We start from the raw sequence: 18172 nt of genomic DNA, 5'->3' as shown, positions 1-18172 counted from the left end.
CTCAAGAAATAAATAAGCTGATCGATCCCCATCTGTCACAACAGTTCATGGTTGCCAGGGGAATAATCTGAAAAGCAGAGCCTGACTAATGGTATCAGGGAACACAGCCCTTTTCTGCGACAGAGAAGGCCAAAGCTTGGGCTTTCATTAGGGATGAAGAAAACACCCACAAAAAAGGAAACAAGATTTCTCCCTGCTCGGTTAGGCAAACCAGCTCCACAGAGGTCTCTGCAGCTTTAATTTAACTTAGGACAATGAAATCAGAGTTGACTCCATGTTTGACTCTGAGCATAAAAGCAAACATAGGTTAAAAAAATTATATAAGTTAAGCAATCATGTCAGGTTTCCAGGCATTCTGTTAATCACTTCCTTGTCATAAGCATGTGGTGCACATACCACACGCAGCATCCACCTATTACAGTAAAGCCAGAGTAGCTCTATTGAAGTTATGATTCCTCTCTTCCTCAGATTTCACGTTGTGATGGTTGCTATGATTAGACCTACCCAACAGCAAATACAACTTTTGTACTTCATGGGAGGGAAAAGAAAGCTACTCTTTTAGATAATAGATCCATTAGACCCATGAGTAATCAGAGTATTTTTGCTCCTGCAAGGAGCCCCCATTGGTTTGATCAAACCTGATGGAAACGTGCATGTTTCTTCACACCTCTGCTGTCCCCAGGACTTCGTACACAGGTCAGTGCGAAGTTCACTCACTAACAGCATACCAAAAGCAGCATTTTACTTAGGTTCTCCTGAGCAAACAACAGGCTTATGCCAAGTAAGTAAGGTTGTCACTCACACCTAAGGACCAAAGCTAAAGGTGATCCTTTCTAAAGAAGATCAAAGGTCTACCCAGATACTTCCACACATCATCTCATTTTCAAACCTTCTGCTCCTCTGGCATTCCTTTCCTTCCTGACTGAAAGTATCTTTATTTTTTCAATAATGCAGCTTTGGATGTTTCACTCCTGTCTCCTTTCCCCTATTGTTTCAAAAAATGTTTACTTTTACCCTGAATTGACAGGGCCAGTTTCTAATTTAACTTTCCACTAATGTGAAAGGGGCTAAAGATTTTATTCATAATAAAATTTGCATTTATCTGTGCTACCATTTCCAGCTGCCCCACCTCCACTCCCCCTGTCCTCTTAATGCCTCCCACATTTTCACACAGGTAAAACCAGACTATTAACAATAGCTCTTTCCCAAATCCCTGCCAGTATTTAGAGCTGACCACACCACTGCTACTGCCAGCTGCCCAGAATTTTGGGGCTAGTCTGTCAGCTTGTAAAAAGTCCCAGACCGGTGAGGTTGTGGCAACTGGAAGGTATTGCTATATTTCAAGACTCACTAATCATTTTAAGAATCAGTCCATAGCAGAGCCAACATAAATAGTGGCTAGATATGCCAAGCATTGATCATAAATACTAATAAAAAATCAGCAGGTCTTTTAAATTTACTGAAGTTTTTGTAATGCGGGTGCAGATTTTTTTCTCCCATCAAATGATCTAGAATAAAGTATCTGTATCAAGACACTTGCCAGTCACTTGTGTTGCTTGCTGAAAAATCCCCAACCTTTGCAAGTTTTCCTATTGTCTTCATTTGAGCTCATAGCCCATTCCACTTAACAGCAATTGTGCCCACATTTCATACCGTCATCAATCAGCAGGAGTCAGCAGGAGCATTTCGTCCACCTGTTTAGGCTGCCCTGCAAACTTCCTGTTTGATGAGATGGCATAGATAGTTAGAACCACTTATAGTTCAGGAGAAAACATGCTAATTAAAATAAATGCAAATTCTGCACTGGCAAAGATGTGGGAAGCAGTCCAGGAAAGATGCCACTCTTGTCATCCCTCATTAGAAGATTGCCCCTTCAAAGGACCGAGTTTCTGGAATCCCCACTAATCTGGAATCCCCGCTAATGCTGTTGTGTAAATGGTTGATGGCAGGGTCACACCCTGGGTACTGCAGAAGCACCGCCCGTCACCCGCTCCCTGTGGCACATCGGTTTGGAATAACAACTCTCACCTAATCAAAAGGTGTAGGTCCACACGTCAAGCCTGTAAGTGCTCCCTTGAGCACCTACACTGGCACTCAGCCAAATGAATTCACCCAGAGCTGTCTAGAGTTATAAAACTGTTTACATACTTTATGAAAACATTTTATCTTGTTTTATGAGACATCATCTGCCTGTCTGTGACAATATACGTGCTTCACTCCCAGCCCATTTCTAAGTCATCTGGAGTGAAGACCCTAAGTGGAAAGCCCTACTTTCGTTTACAATCTGAGCAACTGCTTCTAGGAATTGAAGTTCAGAGAAAATAAGGTATTTTCTACATTGTCTAACAGGCTTCTCCAGCAAGAACTCATAACACAGGGGAGTGAGATTCTAGATCAGTTTTGTTAACAGATCCCCAAAATCATGTCAGTGACCCTTCTCCACAGTTAGGACAAGCAATTCACAGGTCTACTGTTTCCAAATGCCATTGTCAATACAGGTGGCGATGGGTAAATTCCTCTTTTTTTTTTTCACCCTAGATTAGTCTAGTCATCCCAGGCTCCTGAGCAGAGCTCTCGGAGTGGTGTGGCAGCCATCCATGTTTTTAAGCCATGCACACCCCCACGGGACGGGAACGGACTGAGTGTCCCCCCCGGGTCACTGGCACCCCAAGGGCCTGCCTGGAGAGCCGAGCAGACCAGAGCCAGGCCAGCCCTTGAGGAGCTGGCTGGGCCTGGGCTCCCGGGCATAGAGGTGCCAGCGTGCTGACCCACACCCTGCCCAGGGAGGTGTCGGGCAGCCCCTCACTGCCGCCCCACGCACCGTGGCCTCGCCTTTGTGTGAGCTCCACCGTGTTTACTCTCCCACTTCCTTGTTCCACTCCAGTGCGAGAGCCATAAACCGCCCGGCTGGCACGGCCGAGCCCTTGGTGGCAGGGGCAGGAGGAAGAGGAGGGAGGGGGATGGCGGTCATCTCCTGGCTCTGTGCTGGGAGGGCACCCCAGGTGCCGCCGTGGTGGTTGGGAGCGCAGCCTTTCCCCTAGGGCCGGTGCCACCGTCCACGGGGGGTCTCTCACGCCCGCTGGCCACCCTCATGCCGTGGTCCAGGGGCACACCAGGAGGGAACAGGACCTATTTCCCCTTCTTCTCAGACTTCAAGGGCCACAATGTGACGGCCCTGCGCATCGGCGAGTCATCTGCCCTGGCGTCCATCTTCTTCCTGTCCTTGGCGGGAAACATCTGGGGCATCTGCCTGCTGGTGAGGCGGCACCGCCGGCTCTGCGCCGCCAACTGCCTCGTCCTCAACCTCTTCTGCGCCGACCTGCTCTTCATCACCGCCATGCCCTTCATCGCCGTCGTGCGCTGGACCGAGTCCTGGGTGCTGGGCGACGTCGTCTGCCACCTCCTCTTCTATGTGGTGAGCCTAAGCGGCAGCGTCGTCATCCTCTCCCTGTCGGCCGTCAGCCTGGAGCGCTTCGTCAGCATCGCCCGGCTGCGGCACGCCGCCTTCCGCCGCCGCAAGGCGCTGGCCGCCGCCCTGCTCCTCATCTGGGGCTTCGCCGCCCTCGCCACCCTCCCGCTCTGCTGCTTCTTCACCGTGGTGCAGCTGCCCGCCGCCGGCGGCCAGGTGAGGGCGAGCGCCGGGCGCGCCGCGGCAGCCGGGCCGGGGCGGGCCGGGGGGCGTCGGGACCGACGGCGGTGGAGGCTCGTCCGCCTCTGCCACGGCGGGAGAGCGGTCAGCGAGGAGACGGCTACCCGGGCTGGCCGCTCTCTGCGTGCCGGGCCGCTCTCTGCGTGCCGGGCCGGTGCGCGGCTGTGCCCGGAGGAGCGGCCGGAGCTCCCCCCGGCGGCCCCGACCCGCTCTCCCGGCGGACCGTCCCATTCGCTGGGAAACGCGCATCGGCTGGGATTCTCTTTGCGTTCCTCAGTGCGGCTCAGAGATCCCCTTTTCAGCTCACTTCCCCTTACCGAGGGATCAGCATTCTGGGGGAATTGCCCTGCACCCGCAGCCCCCTCTGTACAAAATGGCCATGCATAGATTTTTCTGCCTAATATTTTGAAATGCATACAAAAGTGCACCCAACGTGACACTTGAATAAATTATTAAGTTTAAGGTCTGTAAGTTTCCATTTTGCCATTAGCATTTGATATGAAATTAATGGGAGTATTCCAGTTGTGGACACATCTATTTGTAATTGTATGGAGTCTTAAAACCATCAAGTAATATACTACTTGACTGTCTAAGTAGAAAGTTTTCAGGGTCTTGGTTTAGTCTTGGTTTAGCCATTTTTTTCCATAAGCATAGTGGGAGATAAGGATAATGCTACTGAAAATAATGGTACAACATTACTTTTCTTCTTCATTTTTTGTGAATAGGACATGCAAATTTGCACCCTGGATTGGCCCAGCACTGCAGGAGAAATAGTCTGGGATACGACCTTTGCCACTGTTTTCTTTCTAATACCAGGATTAGTCATTGTCATCAGTTACTCCAAAATCTTACAGGTATGTTTTTCCTTTAAATTTTGTTGTAAAACAAAGGGAAGTAAACAGTAACTCACTGGGCATCAGCATATTGTCACTGAATACAAATACACGTAAAGGGAACAAGCATCATTTGCTCTGTAAATGATAAATATGTGATATAAAATGAAGCATTTCAACCTGCACATAACGGCCTATACATTTCAATTAAGAACCTGCTTCAACTGCACATTGCCAGAGGCCAAACACATTGTCTTCCTATATATAGTATTAAATACAATTCTCCATTTATGTGCTGTTCATATTTAAAGACTGTCAGTCTCCTAAATGCTGAAAGAGTCTAGCATTTGAAATAACTAAAAACTAGATTTTGCTTTCTTTGAGCCTAAACTCCAGTCATAAGGGATTTGTAAAAAAGCAGAGAAAGGCAGGACTAGAAAAAACCCATCCATTTTTTGATCTACGGGCTTTCTGCATGTGTCTTTAGTACACAGATCTCATTAGATTATACTTAATTCTCCACAATTTCAAATGTTGCAAACAAAACCTGTAAATTAAACCCTCTGCTTCTGCTTTCTTTTTAAGTGGATGTTGTTTAACATATATGCTGAAATATAAGCCAAGACACCCAGCACCACAGAGTTTTCATCTATATTCTACCAAGCATCATATTAGCATCTAAATTCCTTTTAAACTATCTAAAAGCAGAGTGAGAAAGATCTAAAAATCTTCAAACCAAGCACTCCAAACTAGGCACTGCAATGCCTGTTTTTTAGGAACTGCCCAGAAAATCCTTGATTCCTTTATTGGGCAATTAAACTTCTTATAATATGTGTAAGAAAATGACAGGTTTTGGAAAGGAAAGTCAAAACACATGGATTATTGAGCAAGGATGAAATGCTGAGCACCAAGGGGCTGTGGATGCAGACACCAGAGCTGCTTGTAGGTGTTTCAGTGAACCTAGGACCTAGAATCTGGTCTCCACACATCCTTGCCTATTGATCAAGCCTAAACTTATAGTAAAAGTCATCAGCCTGCAGTTCCTGTACTGTCATTTAGCTCACTATAATCTTGAGGTAAATGCATGAGGTGAACCTCTTCTAGTGAAGTAAAGCACCTGCAACCTCATATTGCTGTAGGCAAAGAGCATAGAGTAACGCAATGGAGAATGTGAGCCCTTTGAAAGAACTGCAGAATACTGCAGGCCAGGGAATGCCACAGTTCTTGGTCAGAGGCCAGGACAGGAATGGTGTTTGTTGTGTCCTTGCAGACTCCAGATTACTGGTAAATTCAGAAAACAAAATGGCACATAGGGAGCTAGAAACCAAAACCAGTATTTTCAATACTGGATTGATTACAAGACAGCCCCATGCTGCCCTGCTCCTGTTTCTTTTCTAACTTGCTAACAGAGATGCTAAAATGCATTACCATTTCCCCTGAAACAAAGAAGTCTTGAGGCCCACAGAAGGACATAATTCAATCTTCTCTCTCTCCAGAAAGCAACCGGAACTGACCTGGAGAATGTCTCAATCCCTGAGCCATTCCCAAGAGAAAACTCACTCTCACTGGGTGAGAATGCTCTATTATGCCAGTGCACACATAGCAAGATTCTCAGTATTGCTGGAAGCAGTGCCAAGCATTCATGTATTCACGTTACAACATTGATGATGATGATGATGAAGACTGACTCCAGATATAAGACCTGAAATTTTTTAACAAATATACTACTACTACAAATGTGTACTTCACAATTTACTCTGAAACTGAGTATTATTTATACATAACACTTCCCAGAATCCTGGCAAAAATGATAGATTAGAAGCAATGATTTGTAATTTATTTGGTTTTGCATTGTTCTGCCTCTCAGGCAAGACTTTGTCAGAGGCTAGAACTAGTGAAGATTTATGTGTTCTTGAAGTTACATGCTTATATATACCTGATTTCTAAGTTCCTGTTTGTCTAAGTGTGGTCCAGATGCTCAGGATAGGTGTCTATACTGGGCAGACCAAAAAGGGATCCACAACATACCACTGCCACCCCATTTCTCTTGAATACTTTCTTAAGATGAAGTTGCATCTTATTTACCACAGTCTTGGTGATTCTTGCATTTTTAGTCCTAGGCTGTGCAGCTCCTGCAGGAAAGACAGAAGGTATTTATATGGGACAGATAAAAATGTATCTGATGAAAGCATTCTGTAGCAGTTTTGAACACTGGAGACTGAGAAGTGTACACAACCCAGTTTTCCTACTTTTATATTAGAAGAGGATATTAATCCTTTGCATTTTGTGAAATCTTCATTCTTACTAAGGTTAGGTGCTCTCTGAGAACAACTCTCAGTTCGGGCTGTTTGGAGGAGTCAGCCTAGTTTCTGGATTCCAGATGGGTACAGCAGGAGATCATCGAGCTGGAATAGTTTTACATGCTCAGGACATCAGAATTCTCTGCTCTTTTTAAATCAGGGAAGTAGCAAGTGATACTGTCTCCTTCTCAGCCTCAGCAGCTGCTAAGAAACCCATTTTTGCTTCACAGGTTTTGATTTATACAACTACGTTCTATTGAAATATTTAGAAGATGTCTAGATTCTTGATGAGTATTTATGTCTGTGACAAATTCAGAAAACTGCAAACAGAATGACAAATTACTTTCTCTTTCTCTCTCTAAACACTTTCATCCTTGTGTGTACCAGGAAGTTATGAAGTGTTGCTAGTATTAGTGTTACCCTTCGTGTAGTTTCTGCTCAAGGGAAAAGTGGCAGGAAGTCTTACACCTTTTTACTTTCCTACATAGACAGCTAATTGATCAAGGCTTTTGAAAGCACTCCCTTCTTTATGCATGCAGGGGATAAAGTAGTATCTCAGTTATTTAGCATAAATCTTTGTTTGCTAGATATTTCAGGGTTGTTTTATTTACGTCAGATGTATGAATGTAACGAACTTGATTGTGCCATGCCACCTTCAGTGAAGACAGCGATGTAGAACAGGGGATTTAGAGTTTTTTGCAAGTCACTGGGTTTAATATTTTACCTAATGACAGATGAGGCACACCCATTAATACTATGTTCCCAAGCTACCCATAGTCTGTTTTTTTACATCAGAGAGTACTTTTACAAGGCACAGATTTTTATAGTGACAAAAGGATCTGTAAGATTTCATGTTAGTTCATAGAAAGCAATTGTGATTACTGACTGAAAAGCTAAAAGTGACACAAAACAATGCACAATCTCATTCACATTTAAAATAATTTAGTCACTGTAAGAAATTAATGCTGCTTCTAATACCTACATTATGATATTAGCATGGCCATGAAAGAATTGGATCGCATTCCTTCTTGAGCATCAACAGGATTGTTAACTATGTTCCAGTTTGCATTTGTGAAAAAAATCAATGGGTTTTTTTAGATAGAACAAATGAGGTCATAATTTGAATTTAATGGGATTTCATGAGTAATTAAGACTGTTTTATGCTGAAAAGTATTTATGACTGGTAGAGAGCCATGAAAAGAACAACCATTTTGCCTAATATTGAGATGAGTTCACAGATGAGAGAAAAAAGAATTGCTAGTGAAGTGAGACTATTTGAAATGGAAACATTGACAAAAAGTACAAATGGAATTCTGCAATGCCTTTTTTGTAGTCACTTTGCAAAAGAAAACATCATGTGCCAAGATTTACTTTTTCACTTGTAAAAATGTGTTTCAGTGAAAGTTGCTTTTTTCTCTTTTACTGCAGATTACAAAAGCATCAAGAAGAAGTTTAAATGCTGGTTTAGCCTACTCAGAACATCATCAGATTCGTGTTTCCCGGCAAGACTACAAGCTATTCCGAGCCCTCTTTCTGTTGATGATCTCTTTCTTCATTATGTGGAGCCCAATAATAGTAATTATTTTTTTAATTTTAGTTCAGAACTACAAAAAGGATTTAAATATTTTGCCATCAGTTTTCTTCTGGATAACCTTATTCACTTTTGCCAACTCTGCAGTCAATCCAATTCTGTATAATGTTGCCCATTTCAGACGTAAATGTCAGGAAATTCTTCTCTGTTGTACAGGGAACCCTGAAAGGCATGGAGCAGGTACAGAAACCACTGCAAGAAGAAGTAACCATGAACAGCCACATTTGTCTTTCATTACCAGATAATTATTTAAAGTCTGAGCTGTGCCACACTTCGGATTTTGTCTACACTATCCCAGGTCACATAGGTCATTATGTTATAGTATTATGTGCCAGAGGACTAGGAAAAAAGCTAAATATGTATTTTTAATTCCTGCAGGTAAAATTCTCTTGACTTCATTGCTTTGCCTCAGTAAGATTTGGACAGTTTAATCCAATGGATTGAATTCTCCTCTTATGCTGAAATAAATAGATATATGGCAGTGAACTTGGTAAATGTAAAATAGTTGAATTAAATACTTTAAACTTTCTAGCAAAAATGTTCGTCCTCAGAAAGTATCTGCTTTTTTTAAATCAAATTTTTAAAGGGAACTTGATTAAACACTTCAGTAACTGACTGCCTGAACATAGGTTTGAGCAGACTAACTGAAACAAGGTGATGAACATGTGTTATCATCAAGTAAATGACCAGTTTGGCTCCATCTCAAATTAAAAACATGGATTTAATGCATGTGAATTTACAATTAAAGAATAAATAAATAAATGGGTAATTGTCATGTGTAAAATAGTTCTTTTAAAAAGATGCATATTTTTTATATCTTCACTAGTCATATAATAAAGTTAATTAGTGATATATAGGATCACTGAAATTCCTTTCTCTTTTAAAATGATTTCCAGTATTTTCTAGAGAAAATAAAATGTCCTATTTGAAAAGAAAATACATATATTTTGGAGTTAATGATAAATACTCTTTTAGTCAGAAATTGAAACCACTAAAAAAAGCAAGATTAAATTCTTAATTATCACCGTGTGTCACCAGTTCAAAACAGTGCACTAAAATAACAGGCTACTAATGAAAGCAATGTCTACGTATGTACAGATTTGCATACAATTTTCTTCCCCTGTAATCCAAGTTTATTAAAATGTTTCATTGGTTTATTGACAAGGTGAGCTACACAGCTCAGATAAATATACTGAAAATCTAAATGAAGCCATTTAAAGCATTTTCCAGAGAACACATGATCAGTGTGTTAACTTTACATCTGTGGTGCTGTCACATGGTTTCTTTCCATAGGGTTGGATCTCCTTAAGAGCAAAATCCTGAAACACACAAAAACCACAGTTGTGTTTGTCAAACACTCCAGACAAAATTTAAATACACGAACTTACACCAAATTTAAAACGCATATATATCTCATTTTCTTTAAAATATTCTTGAGTCCAGCAGACTGTTACTTGTGAGAGTAATGTCATTACCTTCCTCTGCAGTTTATAATTTCAAGGAATTTTCAACTCTGAACAGAACAGGAATTCACCTAATCTGTTACACCTCTCCTATGCGTTTTAATACTTTTGCAAACAAGATACTGGGCAGATCAGTGATAAAAGAGTATCTCTCAGTGATAAAAGAGTGTATACTTTAACAAGCTTCCAGTTATTTGCCTAGAAATAATTAATTTAAGAATTTCTTTCAACAAAGTAAGAATCTCCTGACCCCCAAAACTCCTAATGGCGATAGTAAATTAGCAGAGGGAATATACCACTGTTTATTTCACAATTTTTCCTTCTAGCAAATGCTAAAAGCAGATGCAGCTTTCAACTCTACTGACATGATGCTGTATTGTATTTACAAGTACTGTCACTTAATATTGACACTGACATTACACAACTTAAAGTTACTTGAGCTATTACTCTGGGAGACTAACTGTATCTTAGCTTGAGCTGTATTTGAGAAGGAACTACCATCAGAATTTCAGTGTAAGTTGGACAAAAACTTTCATTTCCTAGGCTTCTCTTTTGCCTTGAACAGCCAGTACTTTTTAAATCAAGGTAAGTTTTGTACATCTATTAGTTGAGGGGACACACAGACACACACACACACACACACACACACGCACACACTCTCTCAATTAGCTTCAAGACATAGGCACAGTATGCACAATTATCAACAGATAGCAGCCTATTCTTGCAGCATTTACTAACATTAGTCAGAATTTTACCACAGTAACAATGGGATGCAGATCAGTGCAGACAATTGAAGTTGGTTTGTTTGGTAGTAACTCTGTAGCTCTTAATAGCAGAGTTAAAACTAAAGTAGTAAGGTTTCCAATCCACATATAAGGAATTAAGCAAATTTTGTAAGAGTTTCTGTTATGAAGCTTCCAATAATTTTTTTTTTTTTTCAGTTTAGCTCACAATCATTCCCTCATTCTGAAATGTTCTTGCTTTGCAGGAACTTTGGCTTAATGATACTGGAGAATTCAGAATCAACTAATAATTGGGTCCTGATCACATAAAGGGGAAAACACAAATTGCTAGCTTTAAGTTTAATTTATAAGTTGGTGCTGGGCTCATAAACTCTGAAATAATCCTTAATAAAAAGGTACCCAGGCTCCTACTTTTCATTTGCAAACTCACACAGTCTTATCAGCCACTGCATTCAACACCTAACATCTGAGTCTAAATTAGGATAGCAAAGAACAGTGGAACTTGGTAGATTAGATATTCAATACCTATGACAAACTAGAGGCAGCATGATCAACTTTTAAATTACCTTAGATTTAGTAAAATATCCCTAAACATCTCATTATTTGACTTTCTCATTTTCAGAAATTTTTTATTATTGCTGGACTTCACTTGAAAAGCAGTGAATGCAGGATTCAAAACAGAAAGTATCATCAATTTATATAATGAAATTGTTCCTTTTCTATCCTACCATTTATGCAATCATACAAATAATTCACAGAAGTCACTTCCATTTGCATTTATGGTGTCTCTTATTCTTGTCTGTTGTAAATCTCAACTGACTTACGTGGTATCCAAATTCTCATTCAAGACAAATTTTTTTTAAGTTGTTGTCAGGCACATTTTCCAGGTTACTGATCAGCAGCTGTAAACACCACCTACTTTAGCAGATCTTCAAGGCACCCTGTTATCAGCATACTACTTTACAACATGGCCATATATTAGTCTCTGTTTATGGATCAGATGAACAGATAATAGAGCCACAACAGCTGACTTTGCTCATCTGTTCTGACTTTCTTTGTAAGACACAAAAGTTCCTTCAGTCAATCCCAGTTTCTTCCAGCATGTCACTGAGAAAAGCCTTTAATCTTGATTTACAGATTTCAGAGATGAAGAACATACAAAAGCTCTTGGTAAACTGTTCCAAAGGTGAATGACCTTTGGAGTTAAACAAATGGCTGTTTATTTCTGCTCTGAATGTGTCCAGTTTAAAGTTCCATCCATTTAAATTTATTATTTCTGTGTTTGCAAGTCCTTTTCTATCCAATTCCTGTTGCTTGGTGTGGACAAGCACAGACTTTGCTCAGGTCAGCCTTTAACCTCTTTCTAATGAGAACACATCAAGATATTTGAAGCACTCATTAGAAGATACATTTTACAAACTTTCAGTCATTTTCTCTGCTCTTCTTTGAAACTTCTAATTCATCCTCAGTACTTTTTCCATTTATGGTGGACACCATAGCAATTAGACCCATGCCAAGCACAACAATCTCATGTGAGTCTTGCTTTATGCATCCAACAGTCGTATTAACTTTTTTGCCCACATCGCTACATTGGGAGTTCCCATTCAGCTGATTCACCAGTCAAGTCTTTCATAGATAGCATGTCTTCCAGGATGTGAGGGGTGGGGAGGGAGTAGGGACAGGTACTACTATTTTATTTGTTCTAAATATTCTGATTTTTCTCTTTTGCTCTTTACTATTCCCCATTCTGGGTGTTATTTTTATCAGTAAGCATATAAGTATGTTTTCTTCTAGATTATTACCATTTGGCCTTTTGTAATATACTTGAGCATAAGTGAGCTAATCTGTATCCTTCCCTGTGTTGTAAGCTCAGCCTGACTCAAGATAGGGTCATGCTTCCAGTATGAGGGCTATGTCCCTCTTCCACAGCCCTTTGTGAAATGGTTGGCATGAGGACTTTTGAGAAAATGTCTTCTATAAGGTATCCTTTCCAAGACTTCTATTTTCCTTAAAAGCCTTTTTGAAGCATTTCTCAAATAAGTTTTTGAACAAAGGCAAAGAGATCCGATTACAGCTGCCTAATTACTTTTTACTGTAACTATGAAGTGCATCCTTACCACGTTTACTCATGCTACATTGATTTAATTGTTTTACAACTTCCTCTAGTTACTGTTTCAGCTGATCTGATATGCTCCATGGAAAGCTATGCACCTCAGCTCTGCTTCAGATAAGGGAAGTAAAAAGTTGGAAATAACTTACTACAAGCTCTGGTTTTCAAAAGACAATGTAACACAGCCACTAAGTAAAAGACTTTATGCATTTGATATTTAATGAGCAAGAGAATCCCACAGTGCTTTAGTCATTAAACCCTGAAATAAAATTCTTCAGAAAAAAAGTTCTCACCGTTATGAGTGATAACTCTGTATTTTCTGTCCAAACAGAGGTCTATCTGCCTTTGTCTGACGATTTTCTGTGCACCTGGAGGTAATCCCTTCGGGTCCCGGGAGAATAAAATGGAATAGCTATCAGCACAAGTGCCATCTGCATTTAGTTGGCGGCAGGAGTAATGAAGAGCATATGTATCATAGTCTGTGTCCACTACCCAGTGATCATCATCTGGAAGAAACCATGGCAAAAGAAGGAAAAGTGTTAGAGACACAAGTGAAATCTAGTAAATCAGAAAGGATTGCTGCCATAACTCTGTGGAGAATATACTGAGATGAAGATTGTTACAAATTATAACAGTTTGGCTTTTCATTTATTCCTGTGTCCAGTATTTAATTCCATGTTTATTTTCAAAAAGAAAATAAAGAAGAACATGCTAGGCCTGCTCCAGATGACTCAAACCTGTAAATATTCTCCTACCAGGGATGTTACTTAGACTGCATTTTTAAGGAAAAAGATTATCATGCAGTTTGCATGTGTTAGAAGTGTATTTGCTACAAGTTCTGCCATAAACTCTCTTCTTAAAACACAGTTACAACTTCAGAGAATTCTTAACTATTTAGCTATGTAACCTGATAAAAACCTGGTCACACAAACACCCTGTTCTAAAAGAAGTGGGTCTGTTTCAGTGTTTGCAGTAAAACCTGACATATCTGCACCTTCCTCTCCTGGAGCAAAAGATTCTCCCTTGCAGTACATCTGCACTGCTGAAGGTAACTCTCTGTTGTCTTCCCCTTCTCTCCTGTGGGGGGACACCAGACTTTTTAGAAGGGTAGAGTTTGGGGTCAGCCTGCAATCTGAAGTACACATGACTCAGCAACATGTTGTGAGGAGACCTGGCAACTATTTAAGACATATTGGCATCCAAAACATGCTTTGTAACTTTGTCTTTAAACAGAATGGAACTCCTGTCAGTTCTAAATTCTACCTGCTTCTCTTGGAAACAATCTAAGGAAATGTATTGAGCTACAAAGCATCCGAATTTCTACTTGGCTCAAGGAATTAATTTTGCATAGGGTGTGGCAGATGACATAAAAATAAGAATATATCTATATATACATATGAACATATTTGTCTCTTAAAACAGATAAATCTCTACATTTGCAGACACAAGACCAAACAAAATAATATTTTCTAAATCCTCTTCCCTGCTTGGCCAGCTCTGACATCAGGATTCAGAGAGAACAGAAGCATCTGGTAATTGAGTTCTGAACTAAAACAAGTCTTAAAATATTTCATCTGCCTTTCATTTCTTTCCAAACAGTGGCCTTCAATTATATTGTTGGGTAACAAACAAAATAAATACAAAGATATACAAAGGCCAGGTCTCCACTTGTTTAAAGAAAGCCAACCAGCTGTCCCATATAAAAGTAGTGATTACCTTGTTCACATTAAGGCTTGCAGTATGATAGCTATCAGGTCTTTTAAGAGTGTTTAAGAAATTCAGCAGTACTTTTTCCTTCCCCAGCACGGACATACAACGTAACTAGTCTTCTAAGTAGTTCTGCATCTTCTATAATTAAGTACTCACTTCCTTTCTGCAGAAAAGAGGCGACACCCCAGTACTTCATCTTGAACTTCGCAGGATCCTCTGTGTCAGTGAAAGAGCCAATCATGTCAGCACAGACATCCCAGTTACTGTAGCCAGAGACAAAGAAAATATCACATTCCAATCTAACAGCACAGGTTCAGTGTGACTGTGTGACTAGCACAGGTATAGCAGGTAGGATTGGAGCAGTAGCTTAGCAAAATGGAACAAGAGGAGACCAGCAAACAGCTTACTTGAAGAGTCTGACTCTGCCCTTTGCGGTGGCAGTCATTTTTCCATTCTCATCTATGGTGAACTGTGCTACCACATTGTCCTGCAGAAATAGCCCCTCAGGATCTTTTTTTGCCATGGCATACCAGGTGCCACTGTACTGCAAGGAAATAAAAAAGGCTGCAGTTAGATCTAGAACAATGGAAACATTATAATCAGACAGTACAGAACAGGGGGAAGAGCATGCAGATCTTTGACACCATGCTTCAAAGGTGTACCTAAGAAACAAATCTAGCTGTTTCAAGAGAATAAAGCCACCAATACATCCTAGTGCAGTCATAATTTGTGGAAATACTGACTTCTTTTTTTGTAATCTTATCTGTATCTGCAGCTGTCCAGTATAAGGAATACAAAATTTAGTGGGAAAAGGATAACAACTGGCAGATCTTGACAAAACTATGTATATTGTTTTCTTTGCAATGGTGTCTGAAAACATCAGAGTATTAATTTTTCATGGAAACAACCAAGTCCTTTTGCTTATACCCTGCAGTTTGAGACCAGTCTGCTAAAACTCAGTTTCTGCAGTATTCCTTTATCAGATGCATCAGGATTCAGCATCTGTGGAGGTGTGGACATCACACACTTCTGCTGTTTCTCAGTATTACAGTCTGTGACTTTGAAATGTGAACACACTGGTGATACTGAATGCCAAATTTTGTAGCCTGGAAAGAGGAGTTATGCAAGGCATCACAGATCCAGGAGAGAAAAGATTTACCCTGGTCTTGTTGAAGTTCTCCTTGACTTTGAAGTTGCTTACTCGGCAGTCCCGCTCCGCAGTGCTGCTGCCCAGCAAGGCCAGTGACAGCAGCAGCAGCCAGGGCAGAGCTCTCTCCATGTGGGCCATCCTGTCCCTGCAGCAAACAGATAACATCATCAGAAACAGGCTCTGTCACACAAGTGAGGGGAGGAAGGCTGCCCTGACAGGTTGCCAGGGCATCATGCAGCTTTCCCTGATGTGTGTGCAGGCAAGGCACCTGGCTGTCCCCAGCCCACAACAGCAGGGTCCCTTACAGACAGTGCTGATCCCTGGAGCCTCTTGAGACCTCAAGTGCTGATGGTGGTGGCAGTGCCCAGACAGGGAATGCTTTATGTAGTCCTGGGGCTTTCGCAACCTGCTGAGCCACAGAGCCAGCATTGGAGAGGGGAGCAGGGAGGTGGGTTGATGCATGCTGCAGGCTGTGGCCCCTTCATAACAGCCTCTTGCATAACACCCATGAGCTCAGGTGGTCTTTGACCCTGATCTGCCGCCAAGCAGGCACTAGAAACAAATGCCTCTCTTTGCTTTTCGTAACCCAAAAGCAGAGCTCACACCTGGGGGGTGTGCACATGTGTGGGGAGAACAAATGGAATGAGAGGCATCGCACTTCTGCAGGGGGAGAGTGAACTGCCTCCACCTCCTCTGTGATTTTACACACTGCAGTCCAAAATCCATCTTACCCAACATGCTTGACCCAGTTACAAGGAGCAGGCTTGTTTCCTCCACCTCCTCCCCAAAGTCCTCTCCTCTTTTACCCTGATAAACTGTGGCAAACATAATACTTGCAAGTTTCTGCTCATGTTTCTGAGAGCCTGGTCATTCCAGAACCTCTTCAGGTCCTCATGACTGTTTCCCTCTTGCTTCCAAAAGGCTCTCTTGGGTGCTAAATCATTTCCTGAGCAGCTCCCAGCAAGAGGAATTGGGGCCCTGCGCATCCTCAGGATGGTGAAAGAACCCTTTTATGTGGTAGCAGGACTTAAGTGTGGCCTGCAAACACCCAAATGCATGTACACACCACATCTGGCCATTTTGACATTAAATCAGATATTCCATAATTTCTATTCTGTTTTTGGCAAATGGTTTTCAGTTGTATAAACCATTATTTTCTCCTGTCCAGGCAAGTTTTGCTGCCTCTCAGTCAATATTTGTTCTCTAGTTTCAACATCTTTAGGAAGCATTAGAGAAAATCTGTTAATTATTTTCTAGGCATGTAACCAGAGCAGGATAGGAATGATTGTTACCAAGAGAACTAATTCACCTACATTTTTCACCTCCCAGTTTTTTTAAAGAATAAAGGCAGAAACCTGTTATTTGAAAGGCCTGTGTTCATTACTTTAAAAATCAAGTAAAAATATAATTTAAATATGAAGATACTAATGCAGTATAAAAAAATATGTCAACAGTAGCCAATGTACAGCTTTAACCAATTTATTTAGCATGGCCTTTCCCAGAAGTTTACTTATCATTCCTTTCATACATTCATAAAAATATTAGACTTTTTACTATTGCTGTCCTTTACAATCTCTTCTCATATATAATGCAAACAGTCTGATTGATTTATCTTCCTTTTCTGCTTTATGTTGGGGGCTTTTTGCATAGAGTATGTTTTGTTCACTTTCTCAAACATCTATTGCTCAGGGCTGTTCCATGTCTGCCTTTGATTTCCTGGATAACATCAGACACAAAAAATTCCACTATGTTTAATATTAAGCTTCTGTTTGAAGTAAAGAACATATTTAACGCAGGGAGCCAGAAGGGTGTATGCATATTAATTGTCCTGAAGCTTTCAGTGGTAGCTTTCCAATTAGTCAAGATTTCCATTTTTAAGCTGAAATTTTCAAATTTGCTAATTTTGACAGAGACTGAAGAGAAAAAGTAACCTATAGTCTTCTGGTGACTTAGAATCTTGCTTCAGTCTGTGGCAATGGTGATACCAGTGATACATTTACATTTTTATAAAACCTTTACAGAACACTCACTGGTCTTAATATATGAATTCATCATACGAACAAAATCAAAATCAACATGGATTTTCTTTGTTCAGTGTCTCACATGACTGATAGCAATAAGATGGATTATAGCTTAATTAATAAGCTTTGAATCTATTACTTTATTTAATACCAAAGAAAATTATTTCTTTATCCTCTGTCAATTTGTGAACTATTAGCATTTCTACTAAGTTTGTCCTGTTCAAGAATCTGTATACTGCTTTATATCACCAGAGAGGTTCTTGCAGGATCAAATCTATTCCTATAAAGTTTTGTCAATAGCATAATTATCTGAGACCTTTTCAAAGCAGTCTACAGTCACTCATGCAGATAAGTCAAAACCTGCTGAGATTTGACCACCTCTGAAAATCTAGATCAGTGTCCCTGTTGTATATACTGGTGTTGTCAGAAGATTTACAGACAGGAAATGAAACCAGGCGTCAATGAAACAAAAATTTACTTCTGTTAATAAGTTTTAATAAGATCAGTTCTAAATGTGTGCAAGAGATATTACTGTCTCTTAAATTAATCTGATGTTATCAACAAATTAAATCAGAAACATGTAATTTTGTATAAGCTGTGGC

The 18172-nt window shown here is 40.6% G+C and overlaps 2 protein-coding genes across 2 annotated transcripts; one reads left to right on the top strand and one right to left on the bottom strand.

Annotated features, from left to right (window-relative positions):
* Positions 1-3091: 3091 nt before the first annotated feature.
* FFAR4 (free fatty acid receptor 4) lies at positions 3092-8618 on the top strand (the record flags this gene model as incomplete). The annotated part of the gene is made up of 3 exons (XM_082286505.1): positions 3092-3625; positions 4375-4503; positions 8211-8618. The coding sequence occupies 3 exons, from the start codon at positions 3092-3094 to the stop codon at positions 8616-8618; spliced, it is 1071 nt and encodes a 356-aa protein (XP_082142631.1).
* A 3037-nt stretch (positions 8619-11655) lies between these two features.
* Positions 11656-15717, bottom strand: RBP4 (retinol binding protein 4; the record flags this gene model as incomplete). The annotated part of the gene is made up of 5 exons (XM_082285826.1): positions 11656-11774; positions 12983-13195; positions 14556-14662; positions 14807-14943; positions 15559-15717. 5 exons carry the CDS (start codon positions 15715-15717, stop codon positions 11656-11658), a joined length of 735 nt encoding a protein of 244 aa, XP_082141952.1.
* Between the last annotated feature and the right edge of the window lie 2455 nt (positions 15718-18172).

The sequence above is a fragment of the Coloeus monedula genome, assembly GCF_965178545.1.
Source record: "Coloeus monedula genome assembly, chromosome: 8".
Taxonomy (NCBI): domain Eukaryota; kingdom Metazoa; phylum Chordata; class Aves; order Passeriformes; family Corvidae; genus Coloeus; species Coloeus monedula.
This window is presented reverse-complemented; position numbering and strand designations above follow the sequence as displayed.